The 20,634-nt window shown below is 43.5% G+C and overlaps 3 protein-coding genes across 6 annotated transcripts in view; 1 reads left to right on the forward strand and 2 right to left on the reverse strand.

The window, feature by feature from the left end:
* LOC125770398 (cysteine-rich venom protein 6-like) overlaps positions 1-20,634 on the reverse strand; it is a 60,335-nt gene that overhangs the window by 18,448 nt on the left and 21,253 nt on the right. The gene's annotated exons all lie outside the window — the stretch shown is intronic.
* Positions 464-16,776, forward strand: LOC125770388 (cadherin-23). Its single transcript, XM_049439887.1, has 7 exons — positions 464-2,936; positions 10,190-10,333; positions 10,432-12,424; positions 12,499-13,865; positions 13,939-14,180; positions 14,255-15,684; positions 15,761-16,776. The coding sequence occupies exons 1-7, from the start codon at positions 2,738-2,740 to the stop codon at positions 15,870-15,872; spliced, it is 5,487 nt and encodes a 1,828-aa protein (XP_049295844.1). The 5' UTR covers positions 464-2,737; the 3' UTR covers positions 15,873-16,776.
* Positions 16,884-20,524, reverse strand: LOC125770394 (uncharacterized). Of its 3 annotated transcripts, none has more exons than XM_049439894.1 (3): positions 20,355-20,524; positions 19,221-19,343; positions 16,884-19,148 (listed from the first exon to the last, which is right to left on the reverse strand). In XM_049439894.1, the coding sequence occupies exon 3, from the start codon at positions 19,121-19,123 to the stop codon at positions 18,029-18,031; it is 1,095 nt and encodes a 364-aa protein (XP_049295851.1). In that variant the 5' UTR covers positions 19,124-19,148; positions 19,221-19,343; positions 20,355-20,524; the 3' UTR covers positions 16,884-18,028. The 3 variants fall into 3 exon arrangements, with proteins under 3 accessions (XP_049295851.1, XP_049295852.1, XP_049295854.1); XM_049439895.1 differs by lacking the exon at positions 20,355-20,524 and adding an exon at positions 20,112-20,329; XM_049439897.1 differs by lacking the exon at positions 20,355-20,524 and adding an exon at positions 19,871-20,103.

Genomic DNA, 20,634 nt, shown 5'->3' on the forward strand with positions numbered 1-20,634 from the left:
GAATCAAATCCGATACGAACCGTCCCGTAAAATTTTTCTCATAAGCCAGAAACGGCCGGCATGATCTTTGAGGTCGTTAAGCCAAAAAGAAGAACAACTTATATCGCAACATTATTGTCAAAAAAGTATTTGATTGACCATATATTGTTGTCCCATGCTGTATAACTCATAAATTAATTTATTTACCTCAAAAATTGAAAATTACACATCTATTACAGAAGTGTTTACAAAATGTGCATCTTTGCATATCTGAATTACGTGCAACATTTCACAAAATATCAACAACAAGTAATAAATTGCATTCAAGCTCCCTCTAGAAACGATATTCGCTACCTATACAAGAGACTTCAACGCCAACGTAGGAGAGAAACATTGAACTGTGCGATGCATTTTGTTTAGTTTCATTTCTAGTTTCAGTCATTTTTTGTTTATTTTTATACCTATGTTTCATCTAATTCTTGCAATAATCATAACAAAAAACTAATAAACTAAAAAAATATTATTATTTTTTTTTTTGCAGCGCCCTCTATGTTTCACTAGTTGCATAAAGGTGATCTTTCAAACGTGCCGTTAGTTGTCTTTTGCTTTTTCTTCCCTTGTTGTATTAAAAAATACTATAAAGTCTTCTTTAACATTCCTAAAGAGTTATGCACTTATAAAATAACTTTTAAATAACTTTAACCTGTTATGATGTGATGTTTCTTTATATCATATCAAGCTTTTCGTGCATGTTTCAAATACATTTCTTTTAAGCAGTTTCCCGATTAAACTAACAAACGCCGCAGAAAACGCATCCCGGAAAGAGAAGCACTCGCATCAAGTTTGGCGAATTTTGAATATTTTAAACCCATTATAAACCACGTACAATATCGTAACAGCATCATGTACTCGCTTCACTTCACACTTTCAGTCGCACCTGACAAACTTAAAAACTTTAGCATCAACATACATCCAGCGTCGATATCAAGCGAACGCATTTACGCGTCCCAAACTGTTCCTCGGAAGCTAACGTTCGCATCTCCGACTATTTTCGACACGGTACACGAACTCAAAAGTAAACAAAAACTTACCCCTCTGCTTTCCTTCTGCTTACGCGCTTCCTGCGTTTGTGTGCTTCTCGCTGGAATTCGGATTATCAAAGCCCACCATGAGCGCATGACGCTGAGTTCCCGTGTCGTTGCAGCACGCACGAATGTTTTCCCTTGCAAAAGCACGAACCAAAGTTGCGGGACCCGTAAACGAAAACAAAACCTTCTGCCCAAGTGAAAAACAACAATTGCCGCGCGCAGGAAAAATGTTTTACTCCACAGCGGAACAGTCAACAACGCAGGTAGCTCCGAGCATGATTTCCCAGTGACCACTCTGGCGGGTCGATTCTCACCGGAGCAAATCTTGGCTGCTCAGATGCTCAGATCGGAGAACACGCGACGGCCAACTCATTCAGTGAGCGACGTTCAAGCCGAACGCACGTCTTTGGGCCGGTGATCGGGCGCGATCGTAAGGGTGAGCGAAAGATCAGCTCAAACCAACCATCGGAAGCACTGTGTGCGTGTGTTCCCTTACCAGACACCTGCGCGACTGTCAAGCAGAAAAGAAGGAAGCCATATTACAGTGTTTCGATTAGCACAATTACAGCGTGGTGTTGAAGATCGTGATCGATGCATTCAGTGGTTAATATGGTTTTTGAGTGAACAGAGTAGAAAGATTTCAACCGTCTACAAGAAACGAACCTTCTTCATCCGAAATTCCACACTATACCCACTCTGGCCCATATTCTGTTGGCCGCACACGGAACCGGTTACCAGAGAAACTTCAACATCCTCATCCCGTGGTCTCGCTGAGTCACACGATACACAAACGGCACGGCAGTGTTTTTTTTTATTTTGTTCCTCTCTCCTTTGCTTGAATTCTCCTTTCTTTCGATTTGGTTATTCAACGCCAACGGGAGACGGGTCACCGTGTATATCTGCTGGTGGTAGTGACGAGCGAAAGGCGAAAGGCAAAAGAAACGGTCACGCAAAAGCCGCCCGGTTTTACTGACCGTAGACCGATCGGTGCTGCTGTACGATCTTCGCAGATTGGAAATGAGTCAACGATCTTTAAGGGCAGCTAGCAAACAAACGAAAAAAAGCCCCTCCGTGCCGTGAGCCAATAACGATCGTGCATCCTGTTGAAGTGAAGTAGAGTGGAATGGCGAAAAAAAAGTGCATAAGTTAGATGAATAGCCAAATACCCGCATTTGGAGCGTATGATCTTCGTCCAAAGTTTGATCAATGTGGTACAATTTTGTGGTGCCCGTAAGGTTTCCTCGTGAAGTGAGCGCAATCATTGCGGTGAATTGAGTGTGATAAGAGAAAGAAAAAAAACGAGGAGAAACCTTCGAAGTTGTGAGTGTGTGGAAAGAAGTGCAAACGATCGCAATCGCTCTGACCCGCAGAATGACATAGCAGCAGGTGGGCAATTTTATGTTTGGATGAAGTTGACGTCTAGATGTGAAGCTTTTTTTTGTGCATGGTCACAGTGTAGTAACCTATTCAAGTGTTTAAAGTCAAGGCATATTTAAGTGCTGAAAGACGTTTAAAAAACGCTGTCGGTAGTGGATGTGTCTCTCAATAGTTCCGGAATAGGCGTGTGCAATTTTTTGTTTTATTGAATGGTGGTGGACACCTTCGAATAGCAAAAAAACACCAGACATCCTCCAAACCGGTACAGCTGCCAGGCCAGGAGCCACTCAACCATGGCATTGCAACCGTGCAGTAGAATGATGCACCCGGAGGTGAAACTGGTTTCACTGCTGATGTTATTGCTGTTGCAGCAAGTTTCCCAAGCTCAGATCATCAACCGGACGCCACACTTTATCCCGGGCAGCGGTGATATGGCCCGGTTCAGTCTGCTCGAAAATACACCGGTCGGCAGTGTGGTGTACCAGTTGCGCGGTAAGTCTACCCGGTGATGGACGGAATGGGATTGAGCGGGATGAAAATTGTCGCTAGAAGAAGCAGAAGATATGCAGCTTAAAAACAGATGATTCAACCACTGAACCCTCGTTTTGGCCACTCTTGATTTCGTTTAATTATGCAGTTACGATTCCGGTTAGACATATCCGGATTATCGGAAACAGGTCTCCCTTCACGATCTGTTGCTTTTGCAACAACGAACGTCGAGTGGAGCAAATCTGCAAAAAAAAACTTCATTTCACTTTTTTCTAATTAAAAGGACAACGGCTGCAACAGCACTGTTAATGGTAGCAGCTAAAGGTGAACAAGATTTGTGGGTACGGAAACGTGATCGTAAAGTGGTCCGTAAAGTGAAAAATTTAAGCAAAATTTCACTTTTTTTAATAATTTGCTCAAAATATATTACAAAATAGTACTAATTTATCTGACGTTTGTCCTTTACCTTTCGGAAGATAAATTCAACAGAAACCAAACAGAAAAAAAACTCCAAAACATTCATTGTTTCGTTCCAAAAACCTGATCCTGAAGCTTGTAAATTCTGCGCCTACAGTACTAACTACACTTTAAGCAGCTGAACACCACTAACAACCTGATCCAATTTCCTTCAACATGCAACTTCCCACACCGTGCCACAGCACGGAGCTGTCTCCACGCGGCCGGAGACGCTTTGTTTCATTACCTCCCCAAAAGTCCGGCAATTGGTTACGGTCTGGTGATGATTCTTCTACGTAAAACAATGATACACACTATTGCTTTACAACCGCTCCACTGTCTCGTCTGTTCGAATGTAAAGAAAAAGAGAACGGAAGTGAAATGTTTCTTCCGAACGTGCTTGGGAAAATTATTCCCTGTATTGCATTTAAAAAAACCTACCCGTCAGTTCATGGTCATCGTTTTGTGCCAACGGAAGTATCGTTTAAATACTGATCAACTTTAAATATATGAACAGAGCATGAATACATTATAAGGAGGATCGCACCAAAAGTGATCATATCATTTTATTATTTTATTTCACTTTCTTCGAAAAGATTTTATATTGTTTTACAACCGTCATCAAGCGACGAACCTCTTGAAAATGTTTTTAAAATAGTTTAATCATATTTAAAAATTAAGTTTTAAAAGATCGCAATTCTAAAAATATATTTTAACAGAAAAACTGCGACAGGCAGATAAGCGAGGAACCTTAAAGCAATTCGCAAATCCTCAAAGCAATAGGCAAACTTCAAAGCAATGACAGACCTGGTCATGTCATCGCGACGTGCTAGACCCTGAGCAAGCAAAGAAGAGAGAGAGAGAGAGAGAAAGAGAGAGAGAGAGAGATTAGTTTACGCGACATTTTGCAAAAAATTGGTGAAACAAACATTAGTATATTAATATATAAGTATACTTAAAAAAATAATTTTGAATGAGCTTCGTAACATGTAAAAGATTATTCAATCATTTAACGTGAAGTATAAACGTATTATTCACGTAACGCAAGAAAAGGCTGTAGTATTGTTTCACAAAAACAACAAACTTTAATTGTTTCACACAAGCAACTGGTTTATGATTATAACTTTAAGCTCAAAAAACATATTTCGCACGACATTTTCAAGAAGGAAATATGCGTCGATTTATTTCTTGGACACGTAAGGTCAACACAATAAACGTGGGTAAAGTGGCAAACAAACAAAAAACACAACCAACGCTGGGATGATATTTCTATTATAAGGCTTACTTTAAATCCAAAAAAACAACTATAACACTCAAACTTTTCCCCCTTCTCCCTATAGTCCAGCATGGTGCGGAAATTGATTCAACTTGATTGCACCGAATCGGATCGGTTGAATGGGAATGGTAAACGAACACCCAGCAAGCTTTGCTGTAGCTTAATAGAGTAAAAGCAAAAGAAAAGGAAGCTTACCGTAATTGCTTCATCGATTGAAACCAGTTAAATCGATAAACTGGAAAATGGTATGGATAAATCGGACGGCATCACAACACGTACGCAATTGGTTGCTCCGGATCCGTTACGATACGAGCATCGGTTCTAGAAAATTTGCTCCGCTCATTAGTCAGAATGGGTGGAAGGTTGGTGTTTTTTTTTTACTTGGTTTTTGAATACAACCTCCAGCCACCAAGATTTTTCCTTTTCGCGCCAAACGGTGGCGAGGAACTGCGATGAGTTCACCAGTCCAATTTCGTTCCGATAAGCTGCCACCGAAAACGAGAGGAAAATGTGTTGCATAAGTGCTCATATCCACACACACACACACACGCACCGCGATCGCATAAATGTTGCATTTCATGCCAGACAGAGCGTGCACCGTTTGAGACGATCAGTTGATGAATGATCAAGCGGCTTTTTTCGAATTTATGTTCAACGTTTCAAACGGTTTTGTTGTTGTTTTTCGCACCTGCTCTTTAGGACCGTTTGGTAAAGCATAAAGGAGGCAAACAACTACTTTAAAAGCAAAAACCATTTTGTGGGTTAGTGGTGTTGTGTTTGATTAGGAAATGCGAAATTGCCCCAATCGTATTGGCAAATCGGTGAAGATGCTATGTGTAATTACACCTTGCAACGATCCACAATCGAAAAAGGGATCGTTTGGTTTGTATGTACAAAGAGAGAGAGAGCGAGGGAGAAAGAAAGAAAAATCAATGCGCTGAAGAGGAAATTAGCATTTTTCGGCTCCAAACAAAAACATGGAATGTTGCTTTTTTTTTTCAAATCATCTTCAATTTTTCACCCCTTCCAACCTGTTGCAAAAGCACAAACCGTTGGAAGATTTTGTACACCGTTTGCTAATTAAAAACGCTTACCAATGTTTGCTTTCAACTGCTGGTATACATAGAGCGATCGGTTACATGAATCGATTTAACGATCGCACGAAAAATACGCTATTCAGGCATTATGTTGTTGGGAAATTGAAATTGAAAATTCTTATAGAATTGTTTTTCCGTTATTGAAATTAGGAGTCCATCAAAATCATTTCCCTGGATTTTGGGGTAATTTTTGCTACTTATCAGGCATAATTTTACTTTTTGATTTACTATAATTCAAGCTTCATAGCTCATGTTTTATCTACTACTCTACGACAAAAAGAGTATTAATATTTGCTCTGAAATTAGATGCAAATTAGCTCTTCAGCATCGCATTCGTAACAGACAATTAGGCAGCAAAATGATGATTTATGGCACAAAAATAACAAAACGAAGCAAATACAGCTGATACCGTCACAAAATGGAGAGAAGCATAAGCCGGTATAGAAAATGGAAAATCAAACCGCTGAAATCGAATAACGGTTTCCACAAAACATAAAAATAAACCGGTAGTGGATCATATTACATCCCGGTCCTATCGAAACTGCAAAAACTAACGAAAGTTAGGGCAGGAAATCGAAGATATAAAAAGCTCGAAATGCTTTGCTCCAATGAAATTGCTGTCCGAACAATAGACGGTGGATCTTTTATTACCCTTCGTCAATAGCGTCGGAAGAAGTATTTTATTTAATTTCTAAAAATATAACGATATTTGTTTATTGTTTCTTTTTCTTTCCTTCACTCTCTTCCTGCTCGTGATGCTGTAATTTACATGGTGGGCGCTTACATTTCGAAACTACGATCGAAACGATCAATCCATCCAATTGTTCCAAAACTGTCACGAACAACTCCACCCCAAAGGCGGGTGAAACATCGTTCGGGAAAATCGAAATGCAGATAGTAGGTAATAGACACCCAAAGTAGGCCACGTCAGAAAGCTTCCGCCACCGGGGGTATAAAAAAGGGGGAAGTTGGTTGATAATGAAATGCTGCAGCAAAACGAGCTGGGAACATCTGATTGTCGCCCGCGCTCTCGAATCTTTGCACAGGGGTAGAAAAACCAGATGTTTGGAGGAATCTCTTGCGCGGGAGACAAACCACTCGAAGGTTAGATGGTGGTGCCTCCTCTCCCGATCATGGGCTTTCACTTGTTGTGAATAGCGGGAAGTAAACGGAATGGGGCAAAACGAAAAGCCACATAAAGATTCCACCGGCTAAATTCGACGAGCGACGGAATGTTTCGGGAGAAATCTTTTGTTTCGTTTCATCTGTACCCTCTGGGCAGGAATGGGAAACGGGCGCTGGGAGTTTTTTTTTGCTTCGGGACACCAATAGATTTGGGATATTCGAAAGCTAAAGAAAAAGTTCCCTAGCCACACGGTCGCGGAGGTACGCGCGACAACCTTCGTATAGCACATTGTGCGATTGGGTGTCTAATGAAGCGAAATAAATACTCTGCAGCAATGCTAAGTAGGCTACGGGTATTAGCTGTCAAGTTCAGTTATTATTCAGCCGTGTAATTAGAGAGGGAATAGAGTTCTCAACAGTAGAGCTCTAGCTAATAAAGGGCTTAAGAAAATTAGAAACCAATTCTACAAACTATTTCCCTTCTATTTTCCAACTCAACTCTCAAACTTTGAGTGGTAAGGATATCCACACACATTTCAAGGTGAAAATTTTCAAACAATAATTAATCAGCAACAGTTCAGGAAGGTTTTGATGCATTACAAACCACTTTTCCTTGCGTTTGTTGCCTATCCAAATTACCCAACAACGACCCATCAGGCCATATGGCTGGGCTTTGCGTCAATGTCTATTAACTCTCCGTGGAGCAAGCCGAATACTTTCCGCCATCGTTTGATGAGCAATCTTTAACCTGGCGTGAAGGAAACGAAGGCTCATACAAAAAAAATCGAAAGTGAACCTCATGTACTTCATGGTGGTTTAATAAGATGATGGAGAGCAGGTGGAGGTAATATAAATGATGTATCTTCCACCTTACCACAATAAGACGATCGTTTGTAAACGGGCACGTACACAATATTTCTCACCAGCACCGTTTTGCCGTTTAGGTACAATCGAAAGGTTACAGCCACTGTATGGTCAGCGTGCTCTCCTTTCGCTTCAGAATCTTGTAACACTGCGACCGGTGACCTTCGAAGCTACTCACCTATATACCGCTTGTTCTGACACCAGCTCGAACGCGTTTCATTCTGGTACGATGTACAGTGTGCATGCATCTTAGGTGGCCACATTTGCTGCCTTCCCAAATCCCTCATTGAACCCGAACCAAGGTCATTATAGACAACGTGAAGTTCAGTGCTAGTGGCTTTAGGGCAAAGGCATGGCCAAAACCTTTCCCTGGGCACACCTTTACTGCAGGTGAGGTGTGTTGGAAGTAGTGCGAAAAAGTAGCCCAAGCCTGTATCGGGTTTCATGCTCTCTGTCGCACACTGTTACGATCTCGCACGCGCTCTCACTCGCTCTCTGTTGCTATGGTACCTATCTTAAAGCATTTTCTATTCATGCTGACACGTTGGAAAATATCAAAGCTCTACGTCTGCCGCAGCCAGTTCACGTGGTGGAAAATGGATACACACTAAGCCCGTTTAATGCTTAAGTTCCCACGGCCTGTGTTTGGACAATGTTGAATGAGTTGACGGAAATTCCTGCAAGCAGAGATAGTGAAGATCTTTTTTTCTTTTCGGAAAGAAAAAAACATTAAATGCTGCCCTTATAACCTGTGCGTCGATAATTCGAAAGAAAAGTACTAACATGGCGAAGCATATTGTCAAATTTTAATCAATGGTATTTCCTGAAAAAAAAACTAATGCTCATGTTGGTTGATTCTCTTAAGCAAAACAACAAAATGATAGTGACCGGAGTAAAGCAGACTAATGTATACGTTCAACAGCACTTTGTATAGGTTTTTCTTTGGTTAAAAACTTGACTTACAAAAAAAAGAATAAACAATAGCTGCCATTAGTCACGTGCTATTGAACAACCGTAAACGACCAAGGCGAACGATCCACTCTTCATCACGTCACGTTCAGTTTTTATATCGATACACGAGTGTTAAAAAAGGAACAAAAAAATAGGTTTTGCTGCATTAGCTGCAAATTAAATTTACTAAATTTTTGTCTGCATTAGTTGCAAATTAATTTACCTTTTTTTGTAAAGGTTTCTTCCTTTTACAATAGGAGATGAATACCTCTATTGATATTTTTTTTCCTTTAATGTTGAAATATTCTCCAGAAACTGACAAAAAAAGCAACAAGGGGAAGCTGGTAATTTTAATATAATTAACTGATTATCTATTAGTGGAAAATTTCTATTTTCAAATTACGAGTAAAGTTTACACATTTTGTCTAACTTTGGGCGTTTATTTTTACTTTGAAAATATAAACTTTAAATATATACTAAACTCTGTTAGTAGACTTAGTTTTAAAGAATGCTAATTCTAAATTTGACTGATATAAAACTTTCTGGGGTCGAGTTTTGAGGATGTTTTCAACACATTAAATACATTTAACAAGGAAATGACAAGAATTTGAGGAAATCTTCGAAGGGGAAACGGTGGCTACGAGTTTGCAAAGCTTTTTGAGGGATTTGAGTGATTGAGAATTTTTAAGATAAAGTAAAGATGAAAATAGCAAAAGAATCAACTTTTCTTCAAACTTTAAAGGTAGTTTTAAATTACATCCAGCTCTTGCGATAACACAAAATAAACAGGAAATCAAAGAAGAGACGCTACTCTCTGAGTACATTTACAAAATGGAAATTAAAACAATACAACACAAAATATGAAAGTGAGCATTGTTTTCTTCAGAAACGCATAACGCGAAATTGTTATAAAACTCCCAAAAAATGATCTACCGTCAACATACGTACCAACGGAGTTGAACGGTGAAACCACCATGTATATCATTGTATGCCGTTGCAAATAGTGTGCCATTTCTCATGCACCTTTGCCAGCAAACGTGTAATGTTACGTGCACGCGCGCGCAAAAAAAAAAAAACCATCATAAAGATGCACATTAAAAATTCAGCACCAGTCGTCGTCACCTCATCGTACGTTACGCCCATTTGCCGCATTTTCTGCCATAGAGCGTAAGTTCAGAATGCTAACAGCGGAATGTCGAACGAAATGATCCAGCAAGAGCAGGTGTCTCAGACAACCGATCGACGCTTCTGTAGTAAGTGGGCTGCTAAGAATTCTCAACACGATCGTGCTGTTTTTGTGGCACTGGTGTTTTTTGTGTGCAATTCTGATAGGCGGTAGTAATAGATGTGTGTTCCACACAGGATGGCAATAAAAAATCATTCTGCTGGCGAGAGTTATAAGAAAGTAGATCATTGCGGAAGCCCCGTTACATACGACACGGTGCTAATGTGTTCTAATCGTATTATGTCTTTTCTCCTGCGACCAGGTGTTGACCCCGAGGGCAGTAAGTTACGCTTCAGTATCTCCGGACCTGTATTTAGCGTCGATCGCGACAGTGGCGTTGTACGGTTGCGTCAATCATTGGACCGCGAACAGCAGGACACGGTGGAAGTCATCATAAGCCTTACGGGTGAGTGATCTTTCACAAATTTCCCGTTACACCGTATGGGATTATTGGTAGAAAACATTCCTCTTTAACACACTTACGCACTAACTCTCGTTCACTAGATGAGGGCATACTAGGAACCGAACCGAACACAGTCTCTTTGAGACGGGAAATTCCAATCCGGGACTACAATGACAATCCACCAGTTTTCGTGGGCCGTCCGTACAGTGCTACGATCAGCGAATCTACGAAACCGGGCAGCAATGTCACGGTTACACCGGACATCATTGCCACCGATCAGGATGAGGGAATGAATGCGGAACTTACCTTCAGCTGCTATCAGGACCCGACAAAGGGTGCAGACGATATCTGTGAGGTGTTCACCGTACACACGGAAAAGATCGCCCAAGGGAAGTTCGGTGCGTGGATCGAGCTGCGCCGTCCTTTGGACTTTGAAACGAGACCGTCTTACATTCTCACCATCCAGGCACGGGATGGTTCACCAACGAATTCGCTTCGTGCTGTAGCGTCCGTTGCCATCACTATTCTGGATGTGCAGGATCAGCCACCGATCTTCATCAATGCTCCCTATTCGGCCACCATTCCGGAGAATACGATCGAGGGTACGCGAGTGCTCACCATCAACGCAACCGACGGTGACACGGGTAGTCCTAATCCACTAATGCTAATGCTTGAAAATGAACCGATGGGTCACTTCTGTCTTAACTACATTGGTCATCCACGATCAGGTGTGGCAGAGTTGATCACCACTGGTAAACCGCTCGATCGCGAAGATCCTATCATCACACAGAATGGAGGCGCATACACATTCTCAATTCGTGCAACGGAGCTGATCAACAACGAGCTGCCGGGTGATTCGACGACCTCACAGATCACGATCGTACTGACGGATGTAGACGATCACGTACCGGAGTTCAATCAACCGTCGTACGAAGTGTCTATCCCCGAGAACCTCGAGCAAGATACACCTCTTCCAGGGCTAGCAATCGTAGTAACGGATCGGGATCTTGGCCCTAACAGTCGGTATACCCTCGCACTACGCAATATTCACAATTCCGAAGGCGTGTTTGGTGTTGTCCCGACGCATGGTGAAGGTCGCACACCGATCGTGGTCAAGGTGTTGGATTCGTCCCGTCTAGACTACGACGTACCGAGTGAGGATGCGAAAACGTTCCGCTTCCAACTGGTAGCATCGGTCGATGGTGAGGAGAAATCTACGGCCACCGTGACGGTACGATTGCAGGATGCAAATGATAATTCGCCCACCTTTCCACAGTCCACGTACTCGCTGCAAGTGCGCGAAAATTCTCCGCAGGGTTTCAAGATTGCGGACCTGAGCGCTACCGACCATGATGCCGGCATGTTCGGTCAGCTATCGTACGTGGTGAAAGGTTTTGGGGCAGAGTTTTTCCGCACGCATCCTACCGAAGGTGGGCTGTACGTCGAGCGGCAGTTAGACTATGAGGAACAGAAGAGCTACAGTTTGGCGCTGGTTGCCAGAGACGGTGGTGGACGCGAAACGAACGCCAACGTGTTCATAGACGTGATGGACGAGAACGATAACTATCCGTCGTTCGAAGCGCTCGAGTATACTCGCACCATACGGGAAGGAGCGACCGAGTTTGAGCCACAGTTTTTTGTACGCGCCATTGACGTCGATGGGCCAACACAAGGCGGTGGACGGGTATCGTACACGATTGAGTCGGAAAACAGTATATCGGGGCATGTATTTACGGTGGATCAAGACAGTGGAGAGATTCGGATTACAAGACCCGTCAGCTCGATGGATACGGACCGTGGTCAGTACGAGTTGCTAGTGGTCGCTACCGATCACGGTGTACCACCGCTCAAGAATGATACGCGCGTACTGGTGCGTGTTGGGTTGTCTGGCAATCAGCGGCCTATCTTCCGGGGACATGTAACTGCCACGAACCGTGACATTCCTGGGCCACCGTCCTATCGAGCAACCATACCGGAGAACGCTCCGCCAGGGTACAACGTTACACAAGTCAGTGCCACCGATCCGGATGGATTGGATGAGCTGTTGCGGTACAAGATTGTGGGTGCCAGCGATAATTTCGTGATTGATGATCAGTAAGTATTTCGGACGTTGTTGGTGTTTATTTTCCCTTTTATTTATGTACGTCTGTTATCATTGCCTTCAACAGCACTGGTCTTATAACCGTCACACGGGACGCACGACTAGATCGGGATACCAATCCAGAAACTTACGCGATCGTCGTGAATGCAATTGATGCAGGATTCCCCATCCCGGAGACGGCTACCACTACGGTAAACGTGAAGATACAGGACATTAATGATAAACCGCCCAAATTTCCTCAACAAACGTACACCGCGTATGTGTCCGAGCGGAGCCCTATCGATTCGGAAGTTCTGCGCGTCACTGCAAAGGATACGGACCTTAACTCCAAAATTGAGTACACCCTCGTCGAACCGATCACGGCCGTTACCAAAGGAGGTATTCCACTGCTGACGACCTCAACCTACGACTACCGTCAAGCATTCCGCATCGATCGGAACGATGGCACGATCTTCGTAAACAACACGCTCAACTACAACTATGCCGCGGTCATAACGCTCACCGTAAGGGCCACCGATACGATGGCAGAAATTAACCCAGAACGGCAAACCGATCAAACCGAAGTGACGCTTTACGTACAGTCGTTTAAAGACACAAATCCTCTTTTCAAAAACAAAGGATGGTCCACGGTGCGTCCCAAGATCGAGGTAAAGGTGAAGGAAGAATCACCGGTCGGTAGTGTGGTGTTCCGCATCGAAGCCGACGATCCCGTATCCGATGTGCCGATCACGGACTTTGAGCTCGTAATGCAGGACGTTGATGGGTTGTTTGCTTTGAACGAGCGTACGGGCGAAATTATGCTTCTACAGCGATTGGACTACGAAACGTATAATAAAACTACCATCGATTTCGTCGTCAAAGCCATCACAAGCAATCGGAAGCGTCATTCGCTTGCCTACGTTAACGTTACGGTTGAAAACGTTAACGATAATGCACCGATCTTCGACCGCGAATCTTATCGCGTTACGGTGCTCGAATCCGACCGTCATCCGCACGTGGTAGCTACGGTAAAGGCTACCGATCAGGATGCGGTACGCACGGAGAAAGACACCCTGCTCGGCTATAACGTGATCACGTACAGTCTGTTCGGTTCACACGCGAATCTATTCACGATCGATAACCGGACGGGTGAGATACGGATTGCGCCCGGTCAGGTGCTGGATCGTGAGAAACAATCGGTACTGAAGCTGCTTGTCGTAGCGGAAGATGCACCCGGACGTCCACAGGAAGCGAAGAAAACGACCGTCGAGGTAATGGTGGATGTGCTGGATGTGAACGATAATGCACCAATATTCGGGCAGCGCTCGTACACGGCAGTGATACCGGAGAACGTACTGGTGGATACGTTTGTGGTCGCCATCACGGCACACGATCCGGACGAGGGTCTCGGTGGGGAAGTACGGTACGATATTCTAAACGAGGGTGAAGCAAATGGTAAGTTATTCGTACGATAGTAAACATTCCTGAGCTTGGTGATATGGTTGTACTGCAATTTTCTTACCTTTAGGACTGCTTCAAATAAATCCTAAAACTGGAGAAATTAAAACAAAAGCAATGCTCACCGGTAAGGGACGGGCAGAGCCGTACGAGTTGGTGATCCGTGCACAGGACAGTGGAAATCAATTACCAAAGCAAAGTTCTCTGTACAACGATGTATCCTTTACGCTATACATAGGAGACATTAGTGCGAACGATGGCATTCCATTCTTCATTGCACCGCAGGTCGGTCAAACAGCTAATGTTACTGAGGTAAGTGTCGGCTAATGCTCCCTCACCAAGGATCTCACCAGAGTTTTATTTAACGATCTGCTTTCTGTTTGTAGAACGCTACGGTTGGTGCACCAGTATTCCAGGTGATTGCAAGCGATCCGGACAGTCCGGCCACACCGAGCGGCACTCTGCGTTATCGCATTCAATCCGACATTGAAGATGCAAAATCATTTAATATCAATGCGAAAACTGGTTTGATCACTACAACCCGCTCACTGGATCGGGAAATAAAATCTGCCTACAATGTTATTATTGAAGTTAGCGATATGGGAGAACCACCGCAAGCGTCCACCGTGGTGCTACGCATCAACGTTCTCGACATTGACGATCACGAGCCAAGGTTTGTGCGTGAAGTTGAATCCCAGCCTTATGAGCTGCAGATATTGGAAGAACAACCGGCCGGTACGATCGTCGGTAACGTTTCAGCGCTGGATGAAGATATCGGTCCGAACGGTGCCATTGACTATATGATCATCGAGGGTAATGAGTTGGGTTTGTTCAATGTCACACGTACGGAAGATAATTTGGCGATTTTACGCACTACCCAACCGCTCGATCGTGAAACACTGGAATCGATCCGACTAACGGTTCGATGCTTTAAGCACAATACCGTACCGAGTACGCTAATGCACGATACATACAACCGGCACGATAAATCCCAGCTGCAGTTGGTAGTTCGTGTGATAGACATTGACGATCATGCACCACGGTTCGAGCGAGAAAATCAAACCATCGGCATTCGGCATAACGTCCCGATCGATACGCCGATAGCAAATGGGCGTGCATTTGATGAAGATCCAACCGCTCGCCCGATTGTGTACACGATCCAAAGCATCAACTTTGTGCCACAGTTCTATCGGCGGGACAATCGCACCGAAGACTATACCGGTGTGTTTAGCCTGAACGCAGATACGGCGGAGATCCGAACGAGGCGCAGTATGTCCAACTTTGTCGATGGCTATTTCCAGCTGAGTGTACGCGCGGCCAACTCGGACGATGCGGATCGGATCAGTGAAACGCAGATGAAGATCTTCGTCATACGCGATAAGTCACTGTTGCGCTTCGTGTTCGCCCGACCACCGACTGAGGTGAGCGGTGTGTTGGATCGCTTTACGGTCGACATGCAGGAACGGCTAGCGGATGCCAACCTCGAGCTGTCTGTGTTTGACGCACAGGTACTGAGCCATCCGGACCATAGTCTCGACTTCAGTTCGACGAGTTCATGCTTCCAGCTGACGCGCCACGGTTCGGCACTTACTCCGGTGGAGATGATGCGCATCATGGATGGTGCAGAGATGAAGGATGCGCTAGCCGACGTGTATCACCGATATTCGGTGCACAAGATCGACTCTTGTGCGGTGGGTAAGAAACCACCCGCGACGGCACTGATCGCTTCATCTGGTACCTGGCTAGTGATACTGGCGGGACTGATAGGCTTTGCCGCTTTTGCCTCCACTATGACGGCGTGCTGTCTTGCCAGAAGGTAGGAATTGGTTTAGTTTTTTTTAAGTGAATACCTAACATTAAGTTTCATCCCTTTCCACATTTCCTTCTTCCAGGTACAAAAGTCAGGTGCGAACAACGATCAACTCGCAGCGAATTGTTGGGTCCGACATTTATGGTAGCGCAACACCGGTGCTGTACACGGAACCCATCTACGGTGCACTGTAGTAAACAGCCCGGGAAAGGCCATGTTCACAATGTTTTTCAAAAGTCTGTACAAACAAGTCATAAGATAGACACCCTATTTCACTTTACCCAACACGACGAGTCTCTGTGTACGAAGCTTGCCGAGTTCCGTTCTTGTAGCAGCGAAACAAAACATACCACAACTATGCGCATCGGACTAACCGAGGGTCAAGACCATACGTTGTTTACCCCGTTTACCGGACAACAGAACAATGGTCACCGATGTAACAAAAAGACTATAAAGGGATGGGAGGAAAATATTTATTCTACATTTTAAGTGCCTTTGTACTGCCGTTCTTGCACACTGTGGTCGGCAACGGACGAAGATCGGAATGATCCGTGAAGGTGAACGTGCAGAACGGAAACGTGCCAAACCATGCATCAAACTGTCCTCAAGCTCTTGCGAATCGTTGCACGTCGTCTAGAGAAATCCCTGGAGACAGAAGTTTTACTGTTTAAGGTGTTCATTGTCCTTCGCTGGGCGCTGAGACACTTTTAGCATTTTAGCTGGGTAGTAACGTGTGAATTAACTGCATTTGATGTATTTTGTAAATAAAGAAGAATAGAGTAACATTTAAAAAAATAACGGAAAGAAACGGTATATCGAGTTTAATTCTTAATTTAATTTATGATAACTAAGCAGAAGAAGCTCATCATGTGATAAACATGTAAGTATAAGTAAGAGTTCAATGCAGCGGACAGATACGATCGCTAAATATTTCAAATAATGTCTACATTAAAATCTTCAAATATGCAGACATGTGTCTATTCAACGGAATTGGATATTTTTAACTACAGACATTAAGCCACTAACCATTCGGCATGATAGGGTCAATAATCAATAACATAACTACAAATTTTCGGTCTAATACCAAGGTTTCGTATCATAAGACCATTTAAAATGAAACTCAAGTAGACCTCTTTAGGCATTAAGTTTCTCAATATCACTCTTACACCAATGCATCTTAAGTAACATTCTAAATATTATACCAATTTTAACCTGGAATCATATGCTTCCTTTATTCAGATAAAACGATCAATACAAAATGAAGAACGATTGATAAATTCGATCTACACATTCCCGTTTCTCTCCTCTCTGTCGCTCAGCTCCTTTCTTACACTACTATCCTCATGCACTCTACAGCTACACACACTCACACTTCGAGCAGGAGAGAGACACATCTTTTACTACAAGGGCAATAATATGACTTTATGTGTGGGCATAAAAACATGAGCTAGGGTTATACATTCTTAACCATTAAAGACAGAAACATATCTCATACAGTGTTGGTAGTATCGGAAGAAATACACTTTCGCTAGAATAATAATTCTAGCTTTCACGATCGAATGATGATGGATTATGAGAATACTTGCGAATTAAATGGGTGCCTTGGGATAGAATAAAGTATGTTTGTTCTAACGTCCCTTTCGTTTAAAGCGTGTTGAAGGGATATTACTTTAAATTTTCACCAACGATACAAGCCATTCTTTTGATCTAAAAAATCAACAACCACACAAACACTCATAATTCCGAGCCCATAAATGACCGAACGGAGTGTGCGATTCCTCAATGATAATATAGACACGCATCATTGTGTTCAGTGGGAAAATAAAAAAAACTTTTGCTATCCTTTTTCTTCAAACCAATCATTTATCACTATACGCTTCACAGACAAACGATCCTGATCAGTCAAAGAAATTATTGTACGGGGTTTGAATTTGTGAGCAACTTTTAAAACTAATTGATATTACCATTTCAAGAGTATGTGTATTGTTGACTAATTTTAACTCTCCCACATTGCTTTGCATTTGAGGAGTGCACATGTATAGGGCAACGAATTCAGCTGCATTCGAAACGGACATTTCCTACTGGTAAATTTCATGGCCAATTCCAATCATGGCGCATTTAGCAAACATGTTTAGCTGGTTAGAAGACGAAACAGGGACACCCATTTGCTCGGATACTATAACGCTAACACCCAAAAAAGGAAAAGTGAAATAAATGTACAGGACACGACACCGTTACGAACAAATCTACCCCAAAAAAAGTCACATTCTGGGACAGCACACGGGAACGGGAATTATTCCCACGGTGCCATTCACGTGGTATGTATGGTAAGCCTCCATTTTTCTCCGCATTAGATGTACATCATCTCCGCCATGCTGGACATTTTCTTCGGGATGTAAACAAGCGTCTCGAAATAGCTTGCCATCTCGTCGATCGTTACATCGCAGGGCATGGCGTTAAGGCGGGCCTGCTGCGAACAGGAAGCCGCAGCTGACGAGGAAGCAGATGATGCATTCGTGCTGTTACTGTTGCTGCTACTGGCCGACGATGAACCACCGGCCGTCGATGCAGCACCACCTAGGGGCAGCGCCGGAAACAGTGACCCCATTGCCAAACCATCACTATCGATCGCAACGCTGCCCTGCGACGAACCGCAGCGCGTTCCACTACCCTTAAAGTTTACCTCCACACTGCTGCCGTCACTGTCAAGCGATGAGGTACTGTTGGATTTCTTCAGCTGCCGCTTTCGATTGTGCCTTGCATTGGCCGTCGTTCGGCTGAGCTGCTGCCAGGTAAGATCCGTCGAACGAAGCGCTCGGAAGCTGTTGTGCGAAAAGTTTGGTATCGCTTCGTCCGTTGGCCGGAATGTTGTTGATCCAACACCGGTCGCACCCGGGACAAGCGTCAGTTCGTTACACTGCGTGATCAGTAACCTAAAATCGAGCATATCATCGCTAGCCTCGTTCGCGAAGCATTTGGTGAGATTTGTCTCCGACAGGGATGGTTTGATCGGCGTACCGGACGCTCCGGCGATCCCTTTTCCATCGTGCATCTTTCGCAGATTCTGATGCACACACTTGCCGATGTTACGCAGCATGGAGTCTCGCACAATTGTTTTCCGATCGGAGCGATGCTTGTGCTTGAACGTGGGTTGATTTCGTATGCCATGCTCCAAGTGCATCGATGCGCTATGTTTGCCATGGTGCGTTGCTGTCGCTGCGATGGGTGCCCGTTCCGCACCACACTCGCAGCGGTTGCCGAAAATTTTCCTTATCAACTGACGATCTTTCATACGCGCTTCGCTGGCACTGTCCAGCTCTGCACGAAACGGATTCCTTCCAATCACGGTCGTAGGTTTGTCGCTTATCGATGAATCCGCACGAAGCTGCTGGAACGTTTTCAGAGTATCTTCCAGCCGAACTTGTTCGTCTATTTCAGAAGCCATTGTTCTTTGCTTTTCTTACTGAAAGCTGAAATTACAAAAGAAAATTTAGTCAATTAGTTGTAAGCAATGTTGTAAGATTTGAAGCATTTATAAATACCTTACGGTGTGGCTAATGTAAACAACAGATAACGCACATCACCTTCAATTGGCGTAGCAATTTGGTTGCTTCGTTTGCAATTAAAATTTGTATAAAGTTTCTATTATTGAAGCAGCAAAAATTCTGTAAAAACATTTAGAAAAAAGCGAAAAAAATATCTTAAAATACGCATGAAAGTTTGGTAGAAGATAAACAACACAATTTTCATTATTTAAGTTAGTTTGCCTAACATGAGCCAGTTGACCGTAACATGAGCATGAGCAGAATGTATTATAAAACGCAATACGGTCACAATTTGGAAACACATGTGTGTTTATAAATGAATAATGAATAGGATCTTGTGGTCGATGCTTCTGCTATTTCAAAAACGCAACTTTATGCTTTTTGCGCCGTTTACCGATCACTTCCGCAAAATAACAGGCGAAACAAGGAAGTGGAAATTTCCAGAAAAGGACCCGCAACAACCAGACAACCCGGATGACCTTTTATGGGATGCAGCAACCGATAGAAACAAAGGTTTCCGTTTGCCACACAGCAAACGCTGAAGAAAGGTGTGCAAAATTGTGGAAAAACAGAGTAGTCTTTGACCACATGTAAACAAACCAGCATAAAACAGATTCAATTTTCATTTTCTTATTCCTTCAACCTACCCCACCACCCCACATGCACTGGAAATTGTCAGCCCTCTATGTACGTGACGTCAAACAGGAAGACCTTCTTGTGATGTGTATATGTGTGTGTGTGTGTGTGTTTGTATATGTTTGTTTTTTCCCATTTCTGCAATCGTCCACTCGTTCTACTTTTGCTGCACCCAGCCTTGTGGAAAAAAAAAATTTCCACATTCTAATACAACAAATACACACACACACAAGCACACCGTACAGGACTTACATAAGCGCGACGAAATTGTTTCGCAAAAGCAAACGAAAACTATCAATCAAAACTGGTTGCGCGCACTTTGATCGCCAACACTGTGACATTCACCCCACGGTTGGTGGCACCATTGCGGATGAGGCGATTTCGTCAGCAGGAAAGCAACCCAAACTGCAACGCAATGGTGCGTCGCTGATCGGAAAATCTTTACCTCAAACGGATGCGAAACAGGACAATGAATTAATAACGCTTTGCATTTACCTGTTTTATGGTTAGGAAACTGCACACAACGAATATATTATTCACTCGATTCCAATGGCACGATCTGTGATGAAAACAAACAGCGCACACATTTGAACACTGCCGCACACACACTGGTACGCGTACTTTTTTCGAAGGCAACTACAGCGAGCGCGAGATTGTGATTCATCAAAAAAATAGAGCCAAATGTTTCGACGAACGACGATGACAGTTGGAGCAGTTTCGTCGATTTTTCCTGGTGTCGGAAATACGCGAGAAATGCCTTAAATGTTCCGACAAC

The sequence above is a fragment of the Anopheles funestus genome, chromosome 3RL, assembly GCF_943734845.2.
Source record: "Anopheles funestus chromosome 3RL, idAnoFuneDA-416_04, whole genome shotgun sequence".
In the NCBI taxonomy this organism is placed as follows: Eukaryota; Metazoa; Arthropoda; class Insecta; order Diptera; family Culicidae; genus Anopheles; species Anopheles funestus.